This window comes from Centruroides sculpturatus, unplaced genomic scaffold, assembly GCF_000671375.1.
Source record: "Centruroides sculpturatus isolate CEXI.00-Female unplaced genomic scaffold, Cexi_2.0 scaffold1726, whole genome shotgun sequence".
NCBI classification, from domain to species: domain Eukaryota; kingdom Metazoa; phylum Arthropoda; class Arachnida; order Scorpiones; family Buthidae; genus Centruroides; species Centruroides sculpturatus.
In genome coordinates, this window is record NW_019386245.1 from 70,232 (window position 1) to 91,118 (window position 20,887).

At 29.8% G+C, this 20,887-nt stretch overlaps 1 protein-coding gene across 2 annotated transcripts in view; it reads right to left on the minus strand.

Moving 5' to 3' along the window:
- Positions 1–6,851: 6,851 nt before the first annotated feature.
- LOC111614243 (cylicin-2-like) overlaps positions 6,852–20,887 on the minus strand; it is a 25,680-nt gene continuing 11,644 nt past the window's right edge. The window contains exon 2 of one of the 2 annotated variants that reach the window (XM_023355626.1): positions 6,852–7,143. In XM_023355626.1, coding sequence (XP_023211394.1) covers position 7,143 — 1 coding nt within the window. In that variant the 3' untranslated portion in view covers positions 6,852–7,142. Of the gene's footprint in view, positions 7,144–14,935; positions 15,079–20,887 lie in introns of those variants that run through there. The other variant, XM_023355625.1, reaches the window with a different exon arrangement.

Consider the following 20,887-nt stretch of genomic DNA (forward strand, 5'->3'; position numbering starts at 1 on the left):
CTGATGACAATAGGAGAACCGTTCCGATAAAGGGTCTCGAAGAAGTCTTGCCCTCTCCCTGGGTGTCCTTAATAGTNAATAATAATAATAATAATTGTATTTAAAAATAAGCGCACTCCGACAGATTATAAATTTTTAGCTAATTATTAGTAGCACAGTTCCACTTTCCCATATGTTGCCAGTTTCTAAACCGTCGGTCTGACCGATGCGTGCACAAAAATGTGTTTGGCCAACTTTATTTTTCCCACCCAGGTGTAAAAAAAGAAAAAAAAATAATAATAAAATAAACTATACCCTGTCGATCTTATTAATGCTCCGGATAAAAATAAAATAAAATAATGCCTGACGGACTTTAAAGGAGAGTATATACAAAATAATTTTCAGCTTCTTGTATGATTCTGTAGAAAGTACAGGCTGTTTAACATTTGTGCTTGTATGATGCTTTATATGAGTAGGCTTCGTCATCGAGTATGTCAGTAAATAGTATCCCATCCAAAGTCTTGTAGTCTGGTTATTATGTAAGGAAATTGTCTTGATTTTTTCCACGATCGTATGAAATGTTCTGATATAGTCATTTTTTAGGAGAAGTGCGGATTTACATAAAAGAATTTGCTGCCTTTAAGGCTCGGATTGGCTATATACATCCCGTGGATATCATTCTCGTCGATTTGCTACGTAATCGAGATATACATATGTATTTTACTTCTGCAATATATTTCGTCGACGACTAAAAAACAATTTGATATATTTTAGATTCAAATCTTTTAAACCTAAAAACAAAAGAAAAATTGTTAAAACAATTTTTTTAGTTCTTAAAAAAAAATAAATGGAATTTTAAAGGAGCAAAGACGAGAAAGGATCCATCCGCCTCCATTTTCCAATAGGAGGATCGTACCCCCCCCGAACGAAAAGGGGAAAACCGGGATAAAAGGCTGGGTATCCGAGATGCTGTCGAGTTTGGTCCTTTATGTAGATGTCTTTCAAAATTTCTGTACATATTTCATGTATCTAATATTATTGTTTCTGTTCCAATTTCTTAAAATAAAAGTTTATTTCATTTACTAAACTTTGTCTTCTTTCATTTAGAATAAGAAATGAAGACGAAATCGCTGTACTAACGTAAAGATTATTACCTGGAGCTTGACGTGCGTGTATTAAATATGTTCCCGGTTTGACGTATTTTTTACTTATTATATATCCAAGTAACTAACTAAAAAACAGTGTCTTTTTGTCTCAATAATACCGGTGGCCATGACGAATTTTTTTTCTGTTATTTATCATTTATTATACTCTTGTTTTTTAACGTCGTTACGTCGATGACGGTAGTATTTTCCCCGATTATTTACACGTTTAGCGTTTCCAGTGGAGCGAGAATGACCTCGCACTAAACGTAAACACCGCGATCTCTCTGGTTATGTCTAATCTTTACTCCTTTAGGGAAAGAACCGTAACGGATAGGAACTATTACTCAACCTGTTTACTTAATTTTCAAATTATTTTGGGGGTAACTCGGAATCTTGCCAAGTATATGTTTACTGAGTCGAACCTCCTCTTCTTCAAGGTCAAGGACAAAATGCGCATGTGTTTCCCATCAACAGTCTGGATACAATTAATACTTGCAGATTTAAATGGAGGCATTTTGTGCGTCTTCTAAGAATAAGTGTCGATCGACTGCCAGATAACAGAAGGTCGTTAGCGTTCAGATGTTCTTCTATTAATGTTATTGTTCCACTCGTTTATAATTAATTCTAATTTAATAGAAGAAACGGTCTAATTTATATATTCCGTTAGAAACGGAATAAAGATACTTTCTATTTCTATCTTTCGTAACAGAATGGGTAACGTTTTTAATTGCTTCGGGACTATTAGAAAATTATATGAAATGAGTGAGTTACGCTTTCGGAATCTCCAGCGATACAAAAAAAAAAAAAAAAACGTTCGGAATATCGAAAATGTCGATTTTGTCTATGGACAGAAGAAGAAACTAAATTGAAACTACTACCATTTTGAAACCCGTTCTGATTAAATAGAGACGGTCGTTGAAAAATGAGATCGGTAAGCGAAGATTCTTCCAATTATTTTAAATATCTTTGAATACAAATTCCTAAAACAAAGTGTGTTTTACGATTTTCATTTTGCTTCGGAAATGAGAAAAATTATTTCCATTGATTATTTTCTCTCAGCATCTCGTAAATGTTCCGGAAGAATTGGAGATGCAATCGTCCGATTGGAACCACTATCGCCATCTGGTGGCTGACTTTGAAGACTGATAACGAAGCGAAGTCAGTAAAAACATACAATAATTATAATTTTTAAAATTTATTTTTATTTAAATATTTTAATCGCATTAATCTACTTTAAACCCTCGTCTAGAAGAAAAGGAAAAAAATTAGAAAAAAAAAATCTCAATGTGAAATTATAGCGACCTCTATTATCAATTATGGCAACAATGAGTATGTCATTAATTATTAACCAGACTCAAAGTGATGGAGAGATATGTTTCAGTGTATTTATTTGTCTTCTCATTTGCTATGTTAATGAATACACTCTTAGTCTATTTACTAGGCCTTATTTATTCTATGTAATACAGTATATATATATTGTGATATAAAGGTGATAGATAAATTTCTGTAAGACGAATATCTGGGTTTAAATAGGAAGGATTTTTATAAATTACACCATTAAATTACTTTTGAAATTAAATCAACGAAAAACCAAATGCGATTGTTTCGATATTTTGTTTCAATGTGCTTTTGGCGTCACTTTAAAAAAACACATAAAAATGACGTCAAATTGACGAAACGAACACATAAATAAAAGATTTGTGTTTTGAGTGATCTATCCGATTGTTAAACGTGTAAACGCTTCACGCTTTGAACAGGAGAGAGTGATTTTTTTCGAGTCTCTCTGTTATTTGATGATTGATGACTGTAGTTACGTCACACTACGCCACAAATAATTTGTGTCCTTTTCTTTCCAGAAGATATAGAACAAAAAAGTTCTATATCATCGGCTGGAAAAAGTATAAAAACTTTTTACGTTAAAGGAATTCTAAGTACATTTAAAATTTATGTATAATGTTTAAGCACCTTTTAGTTTTAAAAAGTATACCCGATGTTAAAGCCTAATAGGCAGGTGTTCGGTATTTTTTAAGTAAATTTTCCAGGTGTATCGAATGGTTTATATAGCAATACCTTATCAGTAGTTCCTATTAACATTCGTGATTTCGTTTTTTATCACTTTTCCGTATAAAAATGTTAATTCAATAAAGATTTTATCACTTCGTTGAATGTTTTCGCCATGGATGAGTATTTTAAAAATAGTGTACTAACGTAAAATGATTTTTATTTTTCATATTTTAGTGTTTAGAATTTTGTTTTTGATATTGAATTAACACTTGTTGCATTCAAATGCATTTAATTAAATAAATCTTTAAATTATCATAAAAAAAGCATTATTTCATTTTCTTTTTATTTGAAATGTATTATCTAAAGTTGGGCAACGTGGCTAAATTTTAATGAAAAACATGAAAATGTACAGTTTTAATAAGTGTTTAGTTTTTATTCGTGTTAATCAGATGTAATTTTTCCCCATTTACATGTTTTTTATAGATAATTGACAGATGTTCTGATTATAGAATTTTTTTATTTTACTTTTCATACAATACAATTACAATTCTTTTCGAAGCAGATGTCATTTCATGCTTGAACAAGATAATGATGCTATTTGAACAAGTAAACAACATTCATTTTTCCCCCCTCTTGTTACTGATCTTGATTATCACTCATCAAATACCGACATCCAGAATAAAATAAATTTCTTAATAAAAACGAATTTTTGATTTGTTCCCTGCCAGCTCCAGTTGTTTCGATTAAAATACATTAGGCTCTTTCTAACCAGGACGCCAGATTAGCGAGAGCGCTGGATTACCGAGTGTACGGATTCAAAGCTTGTCTAAAGGAAACGAATAACGTGACCTGTCGCCCTTTGGTAGCGAGACAGGAGGGCAATACAACGCACTGGCACGCAATACAGTATACAGAAACGAAACTCGAGTGAGTAAACAAGAAAACAGGACGTGTGACACGACTATTTTCATGGAAACGGAAGCGCGTAAGCGATCAGATTACACCGGATTAGCAAGTGTATTGTAATAATAAAACATTGTACGCTTCTACATCTTAAATCATATTTTAACTATTTTTTCGTTACACGTAATAAACACCTAATATGCCTTAAAAACGCCATCCCGATAGGTCCAAAATGTAATGTATATATACATAAAAAGCTACATCAATGTTTATTATATTCTTCTTCCAACAGCGGATCACTATCTTATTCCTGGTAACGTTTACGTTCTTTTCGTAAACATGGAAGCCAATTAAAACGTTGAGCAGAAACAAACATGAATTAAACATAACGACGAAATTATAATTTACATGGAAAGAATTAACAAACGGAAATTTAACGCCCAACGTTAATTATAATCAACGCCGTCTAAATGATCATTGGAGTGGAAAACACTATCAAAACGAATTGAAAATAAATTTAACATTATTTTTACGTTGATGTTAAATATATAAAAACTTTAAACATTTAAAAAACAAAAAACTCCTTAGACCAGTCCTGCCAAATCCGGTTTAAGAAGGGAGAATCTGCCGAAGCTAATCTCGATTTCATCTATGTTAATAGTTCCTTCGCTAGTGAAGACAACTTGAATTATTGAACAAATTTACTGTTTGCTACTTCCTACAATACAAAATGTAATCTAATCTATTAATTCTAAATAAGATATAATAACCCGACCAATATAAATACGTGCTTCAAATATTTAAAACTTTAATTAGGATTTCAAAAGATAACCCTGTTTTGTAACCATTTTAATGTGTTAGTTTTACACAACAACAACAACATGTTATTTTAGCGAGATTTCAAGTAATTATTTATATTTGCTTTTTGAAGGGAAAAAAAACTTATTAACGTTAATTAATACCCTTCTAATAACGATTATTCAAATTTTATTCCTGTAATAAACGTTTTACTTTAGTAATTGTTCTGTAAAGTAGCTGCTTACACTTGCATCTAAATCGAAGCAAATGAGACAGTTTTCGTTAGCCTTACAATGTCCAGATCAATACAGTGATAAATTACTTGTGTTGTGAAATTGTACGATTTCTTAATAAGTATATTTTGGCCCAATCTAACTCGATACATTTTTTCTTTTCGAAATTGACTTCGGAATCATATCAAGAATCTTCCAATTTCTCTAGAACATCACGCATCAGTTTGCATCGATTGTAGAACGTCACTTTTAAAAATGTTCTCATTTACATATTAACGACTGACCAGTTGATTAGTTAACAGGAGGCACGGCTACTCGCAATTACTCCCGTTAAGGGCTCATTTAAGGCTTATATATATATATCGATTTATTTTTCTCCATTACTCCTCGCTACCATTTCGTTTTGAATTTCACACTGAAAACTTTCGAATCCAATCGGTACAATTTTCCATTGTTAGATAGAAAACATCTGGTTACGAAAAAAAAAACACTAACCGCTTGCAAACACACTAATAATACATGTGGTATTATCAGTTCTTGTGGCTTAACAGTGCAGAGCGAACAATCGAAATTTGATGCTTTACATCAGTATCATCAGTCATGACGCATACATCATTTTTTTTTTTTTAACTCGAGTGTGAGAAACTTCTAACGAGTCTATCATCAATTTTTTTTTTCCTTTCAAATCCAGCAGCACACAATTTAACGGTCATCCGCATTCGATTTTTTTTTAAACTTAAAGTGCTGAATGATAACTTCGGTCTAAAACGAATAGTGGCCTAAAACTATATTACTGTCGGATGCAAAAATCAGATTGGACCAATTTTGTAGTCTTGGAATGATAATCCTTTATCTAGATGTTAAAGAAGTTAATCTATTCGACTATCTCAGCTGCAAGTTGTTATATACTTTCCATGTAACTATTCTATTAAGCAGGGAGTCAGCATGCAAGGAATGGGGCCTAGATTTATCCGAACTGCTTAAAATTTCACAAAAAAAATTCTTTGATATACTTAATATATGAATTATAGAGTTATTTAGATTAAATTGAATTCTAGATATCCATTCGGCATTTTACGTGTTTAATTCAAAACAAAACAAAAAAAATGTTAAATGCTTATTGAAGACATTAAAGTAAAAATAATTTCACACAAAAATAATCAAAATCTAAGCGTGACCCAGAAGCTAGTTAACTGAAATATAGTAGTGAAAAATAGGTATACGGTTACGATTATTTAATAAACTTTATTAAGTCACAATAAGAATGATTTGTAAATTGCAATTATGTACAGTAAAATCTTTTACTTTTACTCAAATTGCTATTGCTAACCTTCAGTATTTGAATGTAATCTAGTTTCTAAATTCAGGCATACTGTGGAATAGAATTCCTTATTGTCATCAATTTCAAATAATAATAAATAAGAGAGAAAATAAATAAAAGAATTCTACGCCAAACACCCATACTTCTCGGATTCACAATTGTATGCCTACTTTTGAACCACTTTGTAATTTAAGAATTGTTAATTAATTGATTTTTAGGCCCCCTGTATATGCAAAATTGGATAATGTATACGTTAAAAACATATTTTTTTAAAAAACTAAAATATAATTGATCATTTCTTTAGTAATTTGAAAGTAAGTATTTACAGTTTTACTTTACCAACAGCAAATCGCAATAAAGTCTTAATACTTTCCAGTACGAACTATTATTATTCTCGCATACTTTCATCCGAAGAATTAATCTCAAGTGAACAAATTAGGAATCAGCATTATGCAAATTTGCAAAAAATTATTTTAAAAAATGTCAAATTTAATAAAAATAAACAATAGGATACAGGATAAAAAAAAGTTTCTCATAAGATGAAAACATTCTTTGATTACATTTCGCAAAGAAAACAAAAGAAAAAAAATGCTAAAAACTGTTTGATTATGTAATAAAAAATACCAAATATGAAACACTGTTGTAACTGAATAAACCAATCTTCCTTGTCATTGGTGATCATCAGAGTGGAAACCGTTATTCTTTAAGTTTACACACCCTTCATTGGACCTACGACAATTAAGTTTCGGTGGACAGTCATCTAATTTAAAAGAAACAAAAATTTAAGAATTATTTTTTAAATATTAATATATTAAATTAAAATATAAATAAAATGACAAACAAATAGACATATTACATTTTTCTGTTATAGAAATAACGTCGGCAATACACTTTAAAAATTTATACAAAAATGCAGCACTCAAATCTGTTATGTAATGTTTGTATATAACAATAAATGAAAAACAGTTTTAACATAGAACAAAAATAAATGTATAAATGTATTTAGTTTCTCGCCATCATAACTGAGTTTTTTGAGTTTTTAAATTTTATTTTACTTCGTTTAAATTAACTTCTCATTGCCTCCTACATACAACAGAGTCTCATACAACGCGGGGGATTCGTTACGCATTATAGGAAATCGCATTATCGAAACTTGCATTATCACACGATTTATGAAAGTTTAAACCTTGGCCTATAAGTTCGGAAAAAACCATATAACCTCTGATCAACAAAATTCGAGGGTGTCGCTTGCTTTATTTATGCGTTGTATGGGACTCTACTGTATTAATTTTAAACAAATAAGCTGTTTTAATGGAAATAAAGATTTTCAAAAATCAAATTATCTGCATATTAACAAAATTTTGTAAAAATTTGATAATTAAATTCTAAAAACAAACAGTTTTTTTACCAAAACTTATGAAAGGATTTTGGATATATTTTAAATAATGTAAAAAGTAAGTGTATGTATAAAACAATTTATAATGTGTTGCCTTTGAGTAAAATTTTCAATTCAAAAATAATTTCCTGATTATTTACAAACAGAATCAAAGCATCCAGAATATCAAACTTTGCAGGCAAACAACAGATTTACAAACTTTTGACTCCAACATATAAAATTCAAAAATTTTCAATCTTTTCACAATAAAACCTGTTACGTCATTACTAGACACAGTAAATCAGAATCCTCCTACATAGGAAGACAGCTCATTTTCTTACACAATCACTTATAAGTTACGGGAGGTTCTACATGTTTGCTATTTACTTGGATACATCATTCCGCACATTTGTGATAAACACATGTTAACATTCTGATGTTACATGTACACAAGCATCACAAGTGTCTCTCTTCAAGTGTATTTATATAAACTTTTGAATGAACTTGTAGTTAATTACAATATTAACTATCACAAGTGGAAGGAACTGAAAATGAACACAATAAAAAATTTTAAAGAACAGACAAGTGTATATACTTTGTAACTAATGGCGCATTCTTTATGTAATTAAACTACACCTTTTAAAAATTAAACATAATGAGCATTTATTTAATGTGTCACTGTCAAAATGCCAAGCTGCTATTAATATTATTAAAGAAAATTGATATTAATGTGTAATTCAGTACTTTTAATTGTAATTGTTAATTAATTATTGATTGCTTTGATAAACTTATCTCTCGTAGTAACAAAAAAAAAAAAAAAATCATATACTTTTGCTAGCTTCTGGAATGTAACCATGTTTTTCATTAGTCTTTTTGTTTTGTATAGCACGAATCTGCATAACGCCACACTTTTTTGGAATGTAACTACCATGTTACATACGGGATACCTGTACATAGGAAACTATGCAACAAAATAAAATAACTATTATATAACAAAAACACTAAGTACAAAAAGTTTATACTGTATATAGAAAGATTTTATTTTGATGAATATTACTTTAAATATTCAATTTAATTACAAAAAATTTTTGTATTTGTAAATTTAACATTATACAAGGTTCCTACACTTAATTGTTTCAAATTCAGTGACCTTCCCTGACCAACTTTGTCCAAATTCCCTGATCCCATGTTCCTTACAGTGTGGAATACTGACATAATAAAACAGCATTTTACTAACTGAAAACAAAGTACTGTACATTTATCTCTCCTTTTGTGCGATGGATACATTCCAAAGAACTCTACCAAAAAAAAAAAGTACAAGCACATACATCCTATAATAAAAATGCTTGATAGGATACACAACTTCAATTGAATGAAAAAAATAAGTAATTTACAAAATGTTTTAATCTTTTACTCTAACATTATTTGTATATAAATATAGTACACACAAAGTAGCATAAAATCAACAAAAAGTATTATCTGACATACAAATAGTACAGTACCATGCTTAAAAAAGAAATGAACTCTTGATTTATAAACATGTAATTTTAAAACTAATTTTTCAACAAAAAGTAATTTTTTAACAGTATCATATTTTAACAAAAAGTTAAATTTAAAAAATTTCAAATTAAGTGTTTTCCCCCATGCAAACAAATATCAATCATATAGAAAGAGGATTAGTTTTCTTTTGTCAACTGTTGTTTCAAAAATTGCATAAAAAGACTGCGCATAAAGAGAAATATGTATATACTATTGCTTCTCCAACAAATATGTCTAATTTAGTGTAAAATCTTATTGTTTCTTGTTATCAAATGGACAATCAAAATATAAGAAAAACTGATTAGTATTAATTCTCTTATTAAAATACAGATAATCAGAAAATAAAAAAATTAATTACAATTCACAAAACACAAGCACTATTTTAATGTAGTTTTAGCTTTTTTTTCCTGTAGTGTATTTATTTTCATTTCAATCTTTTTCTTCCTTTTTGTGATCTTTTTTAACATTTTATTGTGTTGTTCTAAGTCCTTAAATTCTTTTGTAACTTTTCTTTTTTCTTCAGTCCTCAATGCCTGCTGCTTCTGAATGTCTTTTCTGTCACAAAGATGCAAAATATCACTGTATAGATAGATCCTTTGACTTAACATTTTCTGGTCTATATTTGATCAATACCACCTGCAAAAATGGATCCCATCATAATCTAAGCAACTAAACTTTCTTCCTTAAGATTTTCAGTGAACAGTGTTTTGTTAACCTAGAAACCACTCAATACTTGCATTCCTAACTACAAAAGAAAGTGAAATTTTGATTACAGATCATAGGCATTGCAGTTGCCTATCATCCTTCACAATTCCACAATATAATATATGTCCAGATGATGATGATCACTCCTTTCAGACATGAATTCCTCCAACTTTGTAAAATACGGTTCCACGACACTATCGTAGAGTATTTCATGCTGTTCTTTTGCATTGAGAGCACATTTCTCACTAATCCTATTTGTGTCATGTAGAACTTCCAACAAAACATTGAAATGCAATTTTCCAACATTTGGTTGTACAGTAGAGAGTCGTTATCCGAATCAATTGGGAACTGAGGCTGTTTGGATAACTTATTTTTTGGATTACCGATTATGTACGAAAAAATATATTAACCTATCCGATGTAGAAATTTTTCTCTGTTGTGTGTTGCTTCGTATTGAATTTTCATCGATGTTAAGCCTAACTTTTTTAAATAATAATTGTGGCTATTGTATCGTTAAAAATTATTTCTTTATTTTTTACAAACAAAATAAATATATTGAAAAATATAAAAACAAAAAAAATTATACTGTACTTTAGAAGTTGATCTAGTATCAAAAACGTTCGATTCAGCATAACACAGTCTTCAGAAAAACACCACACAAAAGAGACAGTGCTGCCAGCTAAAACATATACACAAACATAAAAAATATTGGAGTAGCCCAAGACATAGCCAAAGATTGCAGTGCCACAGCACTAGTGAAAATTTAAATTTGCCAACTGGAATTCTTTCAGATAACCGACTTTCGGATAAACAACGCTCTACTGTATTTTAATAATTTCTGAGTATACACTGCTCAGTCTTCATATGTTTGTACTTGATAGGTCCCTTCTTAATCTCCCCCAATAATCGTGTGTGTCACTTTCAGCACATTTCGACAATCTCTTAAAAAAATACAGAATATCTTTGTCACTTACTTTTAATTCTTTTAGAACTTTTTTGCTCCAAAAACAATATCCAAATTCTTCAGATAGATTAAGATGCTAATGAAAACTTAGTATATCTTTAAAAACTGCTTATCAATGATCTTGTCATTTTTCAAACTTTCTAGTCAGGTTCATTAATTAATAATTGAACAACTACTTGATAATGATATGGTGCAAGAGGTGTGTTGCTCTAGAATTGAACATGAAAGCTCTTACACTTTGTACATATTGACCAAAAAATTAAGTCAAAACTTTAGTACATGGATCATTGAGAGCCTGCCTCAAGAAGCAGCCACCTTGCTGTCTTTCAACTTTGTACTGTTTATGTATATCTTCACAAATTCAACAACTACTGCTTCACATTCTAAGTGCTCTCCATTCTGTAACCACTTTGCTGAACCAGACTTTTCAGGAAATAATCTACTTCCACTTATAGCAATGTATTTGTCACACTGAGTGGGTATGTCTTTTAGCAAATAGTACAAGTTCCATAACAGTGGCAATACATTCCAATCTACTACTATAAAACTGGCTTCTACAGCACCATGGATTACATGTAAACCACATGTTCCCATTCTCACAAATGATTTCCCAACATTGTGTCTCCATGTGATATAATATATTCAGAAAACTTGTATTTACATTTGATCCATCCATACAGATATGAATTTCTGCTACATCTGAGAATGTCTGAGAGGCCATTGAGAAATGCAGCAAGATCATCTGCTGTACTGTGATCCAGAAAGACACTCTTTAAATATCTGGTCATAACATTATCTTTAATCTCGTCCCAGTATTTTATCACAAGATCCATTTGAGTTTTTGAGTAACTTTGTTTAATGATTTGTCAAAGGAGATTACAATATTATCACAACTTTTAACAGAATCAACCAATTTTTCTCTAAAATGATGGGCTAGACCATAATTTATTATGTAGGAAGCTTTGTCTGAACCCAATTGAAATTATGTGGCTATAACACTGTCAGAGAACATTTTTTTGAAAATGTTATTAACATCAGAATATGAATTAAGTGACATCTTTTTCTTCACAACTGTCAATGCCCAAGTTATCTTTCCCTTTGTTACATCATCTTTTATATCAAAAGGGGTCAGTGTGATGCTAGGAAATGTTGATTTGGTGAGAGAATGTTCATTAGTGGTCTTAGATCTATCTTTCATAACAGAAGACATTTCACACACATTTTGTTGACTACTGAAAATCTTTGAATTTGTTGTTGAGGTTAAAGACCTATCAGTGAAATCAATGAACATTGTTGCAATTTCAAAACTTTTTATTTCAACACAACTAGAACTACTTGCATGTGAGACTAATGCATGCTTCCCCCATATTACTTGAAGAGCCCAATTCTATGTAAAAACTTTAACCTTTATGGCAAAATTTTACCTGTATAATATATATAGTAGCTGAAAAAGGAAAGGTTTATTTAATTATTACAATCCCAGAAGATCCAAGGACTGTTGAAAAAGAGCAAAAAAACTGAATAAATACAGAGATAAGACTTGAAACATGACTGAACAACATTGTTATTCAAGACCAATTCAAGTTAACCAGGTTCCACAGTATTTATATTTCTATTATACACATCCCACATATTAAGCCAACTTTTCACTGTAATGGCTGATGAGTTTTAATAATCTTATCAATTATCCATCTTTGATTACATCGTAAGAAAAAAACTAATATAAATTTTTGGCATTTCTGTTGTTAATTTTTGAGTTAGTTTTCTTTAATTCTGTATTTTACCACTAGTGGAACAAAAATATCAATCATTGGATTGCACATGGTCACTTTCCTATAGATTCCAATTACTTCTGTGTCACTACAGCAGGTGGTTTAAAAGTTATGGGAAACATACAGGGTTCAAAGGAAAGTCAATACATTTACAATAAAAATATTACTTTTACATTAGTATTTATTAAAAGAAAACTTTTAAATTTCATGATCTCTGATATGAAAACTAACCATGTAATTATAACAATTCCAAATAATAAATTATCATCATTATGAATCTGTTAAATTAGGAACATAGTAATTACAGCAGAGCATCGATTATCCAAAACAATTCGGGACTGGGTTGTTCAGATAACTGATCATTTACAAAAAAATATATTAAACACAAAACTGTACTGTATATAATTTGTATAACATGTCTTACAAATACATACCTTACATAATGTAATACATTAAACTAGGCCTACAGTTCAGTTTGGCAGGGAGGGGAAGAGTGCTGCAATACCACAGCCCTAGCAGAAATTTGAATTTGCCGACTGGAATGGTTTCGGTTGATCAGTATTCGGATAATCGATGCTCTACTGTACATATATACAATTTTATTATTGATATGGTAATGTAATATTTTAGAAACTTTGTGGTATTATTTCTCAGATAAGTAATAAAACAAACAAGCAAGACTGCTCGCTTGCTTTATTACTTATCTGATACTAACATAAGTTGACAGAAAAGTTCAATTGTTTTTAAAATGTACAGTATCTTCTTTTAAAAGTACAGTGAGCCCATTAAAAAATTTAAAAAATCAAGCAACAATTGTAATTTTGACTCTTGGTGCATATCACAAAGTTTCAAATGCTTAGCTTTTCTGTAAGGTAGCAAAACTTAAGAAATAAATTCAGATTATAGACAAATGTGGACTGTTACATTTAGAAATTCTATTTTCCATACAAATCAAATGATAATAGATAAGAAAAGTTTTTAGTGTATAATTTATTTTTCAATTCAATTTTCTCTAATTGAATTTAATTAATTGAATTCTGATGGAAGATAGTCTAAAAGAAATCACCAATAACAGTAAAAACATTAAGTAAACCAAATACTTATCACAAAGAAGAAACATGCTAGTATATATGATTCCATATTTAAGTAAACTGAGCACAACAAATGCTGGTGTGTAGGAGTCATCCTGCAAACACTTATTTGTTGTGTTCAATTTGTATAGAAAAGAAATTATTTTAAAAATATTAAAGTCTCTGAAAAAGATAAGACTTGAAAAACTAACCTTACAATTTAACTTGCGTAATACATATACACTCCAGCAGTAAAGTTCAATATTTACTTTGTAGAATAAACATTTTTGGTGATCTTAAATCCCATCTTCAGGTTCTAGTCTTTTGAACTTAAAACAATGATAGTTTTCATTTATAAAAATCCAGCACCGAGTTGCTTAACTTTTCCAGCAACCATTTTTAAAATATCATAACAGATGGTGTCACCATCTGTTATATTTTATAAAACAAGCTTTTTCCCTAGTACACTCACCTCCCTGCAAAACTTCAGAAACTTTTGACCAAAAGCACAGGAGTTATTAAGCTTCAAAGAGTGAACAAAATCATGTCTCACCTACACACAAAAAAATCAACCCCCCCAATTTTTTGCATTTCTCAATGTTTCAATGAGAAGTCCAAAAATGTAAAAATCCTGGTGGGGTCATTTTTTGACCGATATACATAACAGGGAAAGTATGACAAATAGCTGGGAAAGTAAAAGGCAGAATGCCATGTGTTGTAATTTTTAAAATTTAGCACTAGCACAAACCATCCAATCAGAACTTTTAAATGCTGAATTTTAAAAATTCCAACACACTGTGGCACTCTACTTTAAGAAATAAAAACTATTGTTCTACAGTCATTAAAAGCATTGTTCTACATTCAAAAGGCTTCCTGAAGATGGAGACTTAAGACAATCAAAAATGTTCATTCTACAGTGTGAATATTGAACTCTTCTATGGAGTGTTGGCGTGTTACGTGAGTTTAGTGTTTCTCCAGTTACAATAGTATTAATATTTAAACTAACCTTACAAATTATTCAATACCAAGAGAATCCTTTAATATTTTAATAATGTCATCATAACTTTCAGGAAACTTCAACTTGCGTGGTGGACCCTTCTCAATCCCTGACCATAAAATAACTTCCTCGTTATTGTCTTTGATTAAGGTGAACTCAAAACTCTTCTTTCGTGGCTTGACAGTATTAAATTCTATATTTAACTCAGGGACAACAGAATGCAAAACCTCTGCCAAGGCAAGAGCATTCTTTTTATAAACTTGTCAAGATGTGCTGTGAAAATGGAAACAAAACTGTCAATGTCATGTGTAGCTTATTAAAGTATTATAAAATAGTAATAGATATCACTTATTGAGATTAAAATATGAGCAACAGTCCGATTACAAAGTTGTAATATCATCTTTTTCATAATAAAAATTTTAAAGATTTAATAGCTTTTCTTTAACTATTATGAACCACCACTACATTTAAAATATTAGATTAATATCAGGCAACCAAATAAATAATTTCATTTTGAATTGAGTCATAATTTGAGTAACCATTTATGCATATAATGACTAAGCATTTTCTGTCAGTCAACTGCATAACAAAATTTATTTTTATATTCATTCATTACTTGATTTCTGGGCCATTAACATAAATTTATAAAAATATTTCAACCTTTCAAAATGTCTGCCAAATAATGTTATCTGTGTATGTTTACTGTATGAATTCAAACTTTGAATTAATGAAAAGGCTTCTAGAAAAATTTATGCCACATTTGGGAAAGATGAAACATCAAGAACTGCTCAAAAATGGTTTAAAAAGTTTGCTTCAGGAGATGAGTCCTTAGGAGATGAAGCCAGGTCAGGAAGACCATTAATCAGGGTCACTCTCTTTTTTATAGTAATTGCCAATCCATTCTCCAAACACTTTTATTCACCAAAATAGAAAGTTATTTGCCAGGTTACTTTTTCACTTACTATGACTTTTTGTACTAACCAGAAATGAAAAATGACCCACAATATATATTTAATATTAAATATATAACCCATATATATATATACTGTATATGGGTTATAGAAAGCAGTTTTTATGACTGAGTTACTCAAGCAACTTTATTTTTGTTTATTAATACCAAAATTTGTGTTATAGTGTAATTAGCTTATCTGATTAAAACTAAAATTTTCATGGATGCTCAAACCCATGTTTCAAAAGCCTTCTTAAAACCAATTTTCACCATGTGACTATTTTTTCTTTTTGAGAACTACTCTGGCTATTCAGCACTCCAATCACCAGATGAATAAAATTTTTGCAAATTGCAAATTTTACAACAGGCAGTGTGACAACTGCATTAACTTTATATATAGACAAATTAATGAATATGGTAGAGATGAATTCACATTTTGTGTTCAAATGCTTGCTAAAAAACTTAAACTGATGAAACAATCAGACATCATTTACAGAAATGAAAATTAAGTAAATGGGTTCCTTATGCATTAAGTACCGAGAACAAATTACACCATCTCAACATTTGCACATTGCTTCTTTCATGTTTGAAATCTGAGAATTTCTTAGATCAAATTTTGACCACTGATGAAAAGTGGATTTTATACATGGGTAGGCTGAAAAGTAATGCACACATGCTTGTAGAACATGAACAAAAACAAATAGCAAAATTGGGCAAAAAGTACATTAAAGTACAATTTTTAAGCTTCAAAATCATATATTTATTTTTCAACATAGTCACCATTAAGGCTAACACAATTCTTCCAACTTGTAATAAGTTTTTTCATTCCGTCACTGAAAAATTCTTCTGACTTTTCTCAAAATCCAGGACTTGACAGCTGCCTTCACCTCATCGTCCGAGGTGTAATGATCACCCTTGAGGTCTCTCGAGTAGAGGAAAAAATAAAAATTGCAAGGCGCAAGATCGGGGGAATAAGGAGGGTGTGGAATCGGTTCATACTTCAGGTTTTGCAAGCCTCTCCAGTTGAATGAGAGGTTTGTGGACAAGTGTTGTCATGTTGCAAGATTATTGGCACCAGGCTGCCTCTAACATGACAAATTCAATGTTGGAGGTTTTTAGAGTCTGTATATACTGAGAAGAATTAAACATTGCAAAGAGAGGCAAAGGTAATCGTCTGTGGCAGTGATCGGACATCCACTGCGTGTTTCATCAACAATTATGGCTTTTCCAGGCTTGCAACCACGAAATTTTATTATCGATTTACAGTAGACCTATCAACAGCATTGTCACGATAAACGACGATGAATTCAGTAGGAGTCACTTTTTCAGAAGTTAAAATTCAATAACAGCACACTGTTTAACTTGCGTTGACATAGCACTAAAACATGTCTCCATATTTCCGCTTCTCAAAATATATTAAATGAACGCAACAACCTCAAACTGCGCACACACATAGAGGGGAATGCTACTTCCATATGCCACCTGGCGCACTTCTGAAAATCATTTTGTTTGCACTCTACAAGCATGTGTGCATTACTTTTCAGCCTACCTTCGTACTACAAATGTAATCACCATTGGTTATCACCAAATGATTCTGTGCCACAAATGCCAAAGCAAAAGAAAGAAAAAAAAAAAAAAAAAAAAGCTTTGTGTTTGGTGGACTTTGAGAGGTATTGTTTATCATGAGTACTTAAATGTTGGTCAAATCCTAAGCTGATTTGTACAGTGAACAGCTACAAAGAATACAAATTAAGGCAAAAACAGCTATCTTTGACAAAATGTCAAGGCGTTTTGTTTTTACAAGGTAACGCTCATCCACGTTGCAGAAATTATTACAAACACAATAATGCAATTGGGATGGGATCTTTTACCTCATCTTTTCTATTCTCCTGACTTCATCCTTCAGATTATCACCATTTATCATCTTTGGATAATTGTATGTGCAAAAAACAATTTACAAATCACATAATTATAAGAGGAAGCAACTCAACTTTTTAATTCGAAGATGAATAGCTTTATAAAAATAGTATTTTCAAACTGCTCTCCTGTTGGAAAAGTAATTGAATGTGAAGGTGAATATTTTGATGGATAAAATTATTTTTAAAAATACAAACATTTTTATTCAAATTTCAAAAAACAACATTATTTGGTTACATGATATTAAAATGAAGAAAATATTACTTTTATTAATTTGTTCAGCAATGTTTTATTTTATCTTGTGATTTACTTTTTGAAATGTCAACGTAAACCAAGACATAGATAAAAATATCTATGTCTTGGTTTACATTACTTGCCAAGTTAATAAATAAATAAATAAATAAAACTTAATTTTTCATTATTTAACAAATTCAGCCATTAGTATATTATATCAATATGAAGCATAAATAATTTTAGAAAAATTATAAGTTCCAAAAGAAGATTTGATCCACATGTCCTAGAGCTTTAATTAGCACAGCATTAGCTAATTACATTACTTGGGAATATTAAAAGATGTACATTTATATTTCATTGGGTCTAATATATTTTTCCTGTCTAAATTTTGTATTTCTTTGTACAATTTGATGGAATATTTTTGAATATACTAGTGCTAGAATTTGTTAAAAAATAAATAAAACTTAAGGAATGAAATATATTTAGATTGGCAAAGAAATTAAAAAACCTGAACAGAAAACCCAAAGAATATAAAACATAAATCAGAAAATAAGAATTTGTTTAAAAATTTTATAACAAAAAGCTATGAATACAGTATGAACACAATATTTTATATATTAGGACAGAAATGAAAAAACTTATGAATCAAATATCCAGAATAGTATGCAAGAAAAAGTTACCCAGCATATTATAGACACAGTATTTTTTTTTATTATAAATATAACTATTCTTAATAATAAATATATTTGCTCAAAATGATTAGACTATTGCAATAACAGAACAGTGAGTACAATGAAACTGACAGTTTAATTTATTTAAAACAATATTCAAACAAATATAAAAAGCAAATGTTAGCAAAATATTTTGGCAATAAATTTAATAAATTTTACATGGTGAAATATGTAATCTCACAAGAAATTAAATCCAAGGAATATGCTTAAAAATATAGTTACATCTATGGATTGGAATGTCCTTTGTATCAGAATCTGTTCATAAAATGAATACATCATGAACATTTCAAAACATTGATACATGACAAAATTATAGTCTTAATATTTCCAGCTGATGATAATCAGTCTTGCAGTAACAAGAAAGTCTTCCTCAGGTCTTTATCATTGCAAATTCAAATAGTCAAATTATCTATTGGAATCATTGATTAAGGCTATAATTTTGTAATATTGTGAACTGAGGATTCAGCTTGAACATTTGAAATGATGTACCTCGATACATTGCTATAGCTAGCATCCATAGACTACAAAAAGAAAAAGATCAGACATCAGTTTATAAAATAAATTCATTCCAATATATAAGGAATATTCCACATGCAGATATAACTGATTCCCAACTGACATCAATATATCTCTAAATATAGTGCATTCTGAATCAGTAAAACAGTAATATTGAACTCATAGATAGTTGCCTATAGCACTATCTACTGTTTCAATTAAATAACTCTAGTACAATGTCAAGTATTTATTCATTTCCAAACCAGGCAGCCAAAATATTAACACACAAAAATGTTTTTGTTCCAAATTAGAATACCTTCAGCTTCAAAATCCAGCAGTTAGAATGTGAACAACTTTTGAATTCAACTCAACATTAAACGTTTTAAATTTACATAAAATGTTTAATTTGAAAGTTGTTCTTTATATTCTAACTGTTGGATTTTGAAACTAAGGATGTTCTAATTCAGAACAAAAACATTTCTGTATTGTTAACATTTGGCTACCTGAAATAACCATTAGAAATAAATAATGCTACAGTATTATTTGTCTCCTAGATATAATTTATCATGAAACTATTGCATAATTTAAACAAATTTTAATTATAAAGCAAAATCTGAAAACAAATCAGAGGAATAAAAAGAAATTTGCTTATATTAATATTAATACAAGCAATTTTATTAATAGATTTCTTGATAAGTTTTACCCTCAAAATAAAGGTGATAAAAAAATATGCATTTAATTAAAATAAGAAATAATTATCATGAAAAGAAATTAAAATTATTATATTATAAACATTTAACTCAATGGAAAATTGTAGTTAAAGGAAATGAAATACTACAGAGCATTATTAGATCTCTGTTTAGGTTAGATAATCAAAGATTGGATAATATGAATACTATAATACAGAGCAATAAAAAGTTTTAAAAGTAAATATTAACTCAATATATTTCTTCTATATATATTTTCTTATAACTAAATGCAATATCAAAAATATGAAAAGTTCTATTTATTAATAAAATATACTGCTTGTCAAAAGTTAAGCATGGATTATAAAATGCTAAAGCCTAAATAGCATGAAAGCTTAATAAAAGTTAGTGAATAGGTATAAATTTGGTATGAGAACCAATATTTATCCCTTAAAACTATGTCAAATGTACATAAATATGCAAATGAAAATTGATGCAAAATTTAAATTTTATATGTATGATCAAGGTGTTTGCAAGTCCGAAAGTTCATAACTGGGAAAGCTCCTGTATAAGCTTCTATCAGTCAGTGATTTACATATTTACTAGTGATGTAACGAATATTCGGTTACTATTCAGTATTCGGCCTATTTTTCACTATTCGGCCGAATACAGAATATTTAATCACTATTCGGCCAAATACCGAATACCTAAAAACAGGAGTAATGAATAACAAAAACACAATAAATTAATCATTTTGGTACTTAGATTTAATGTTATCGAGTTAGTGTTGTTTGTTTATATTTATTTATAACTTGAAACATGAACAAAATAAAAAAGAAAATAATATTAGTCACATGTATTCACAATTTATAATTACAAAGGTCAGCACACGTACACGTCTATCGTTGGAGAATCCTCGCACATCTGAGGATCTGACCCTGCCTATCCTTCTTTTTAAGCGCTCGTCTTTGCTCTTCCCTTTCTCTTTCCTCTATCGCTCTAATCCACGTATGCCTGTGCATACATCATAATACGCGCTCACGATACTTTCGATTCGTCACTTTTCCGTC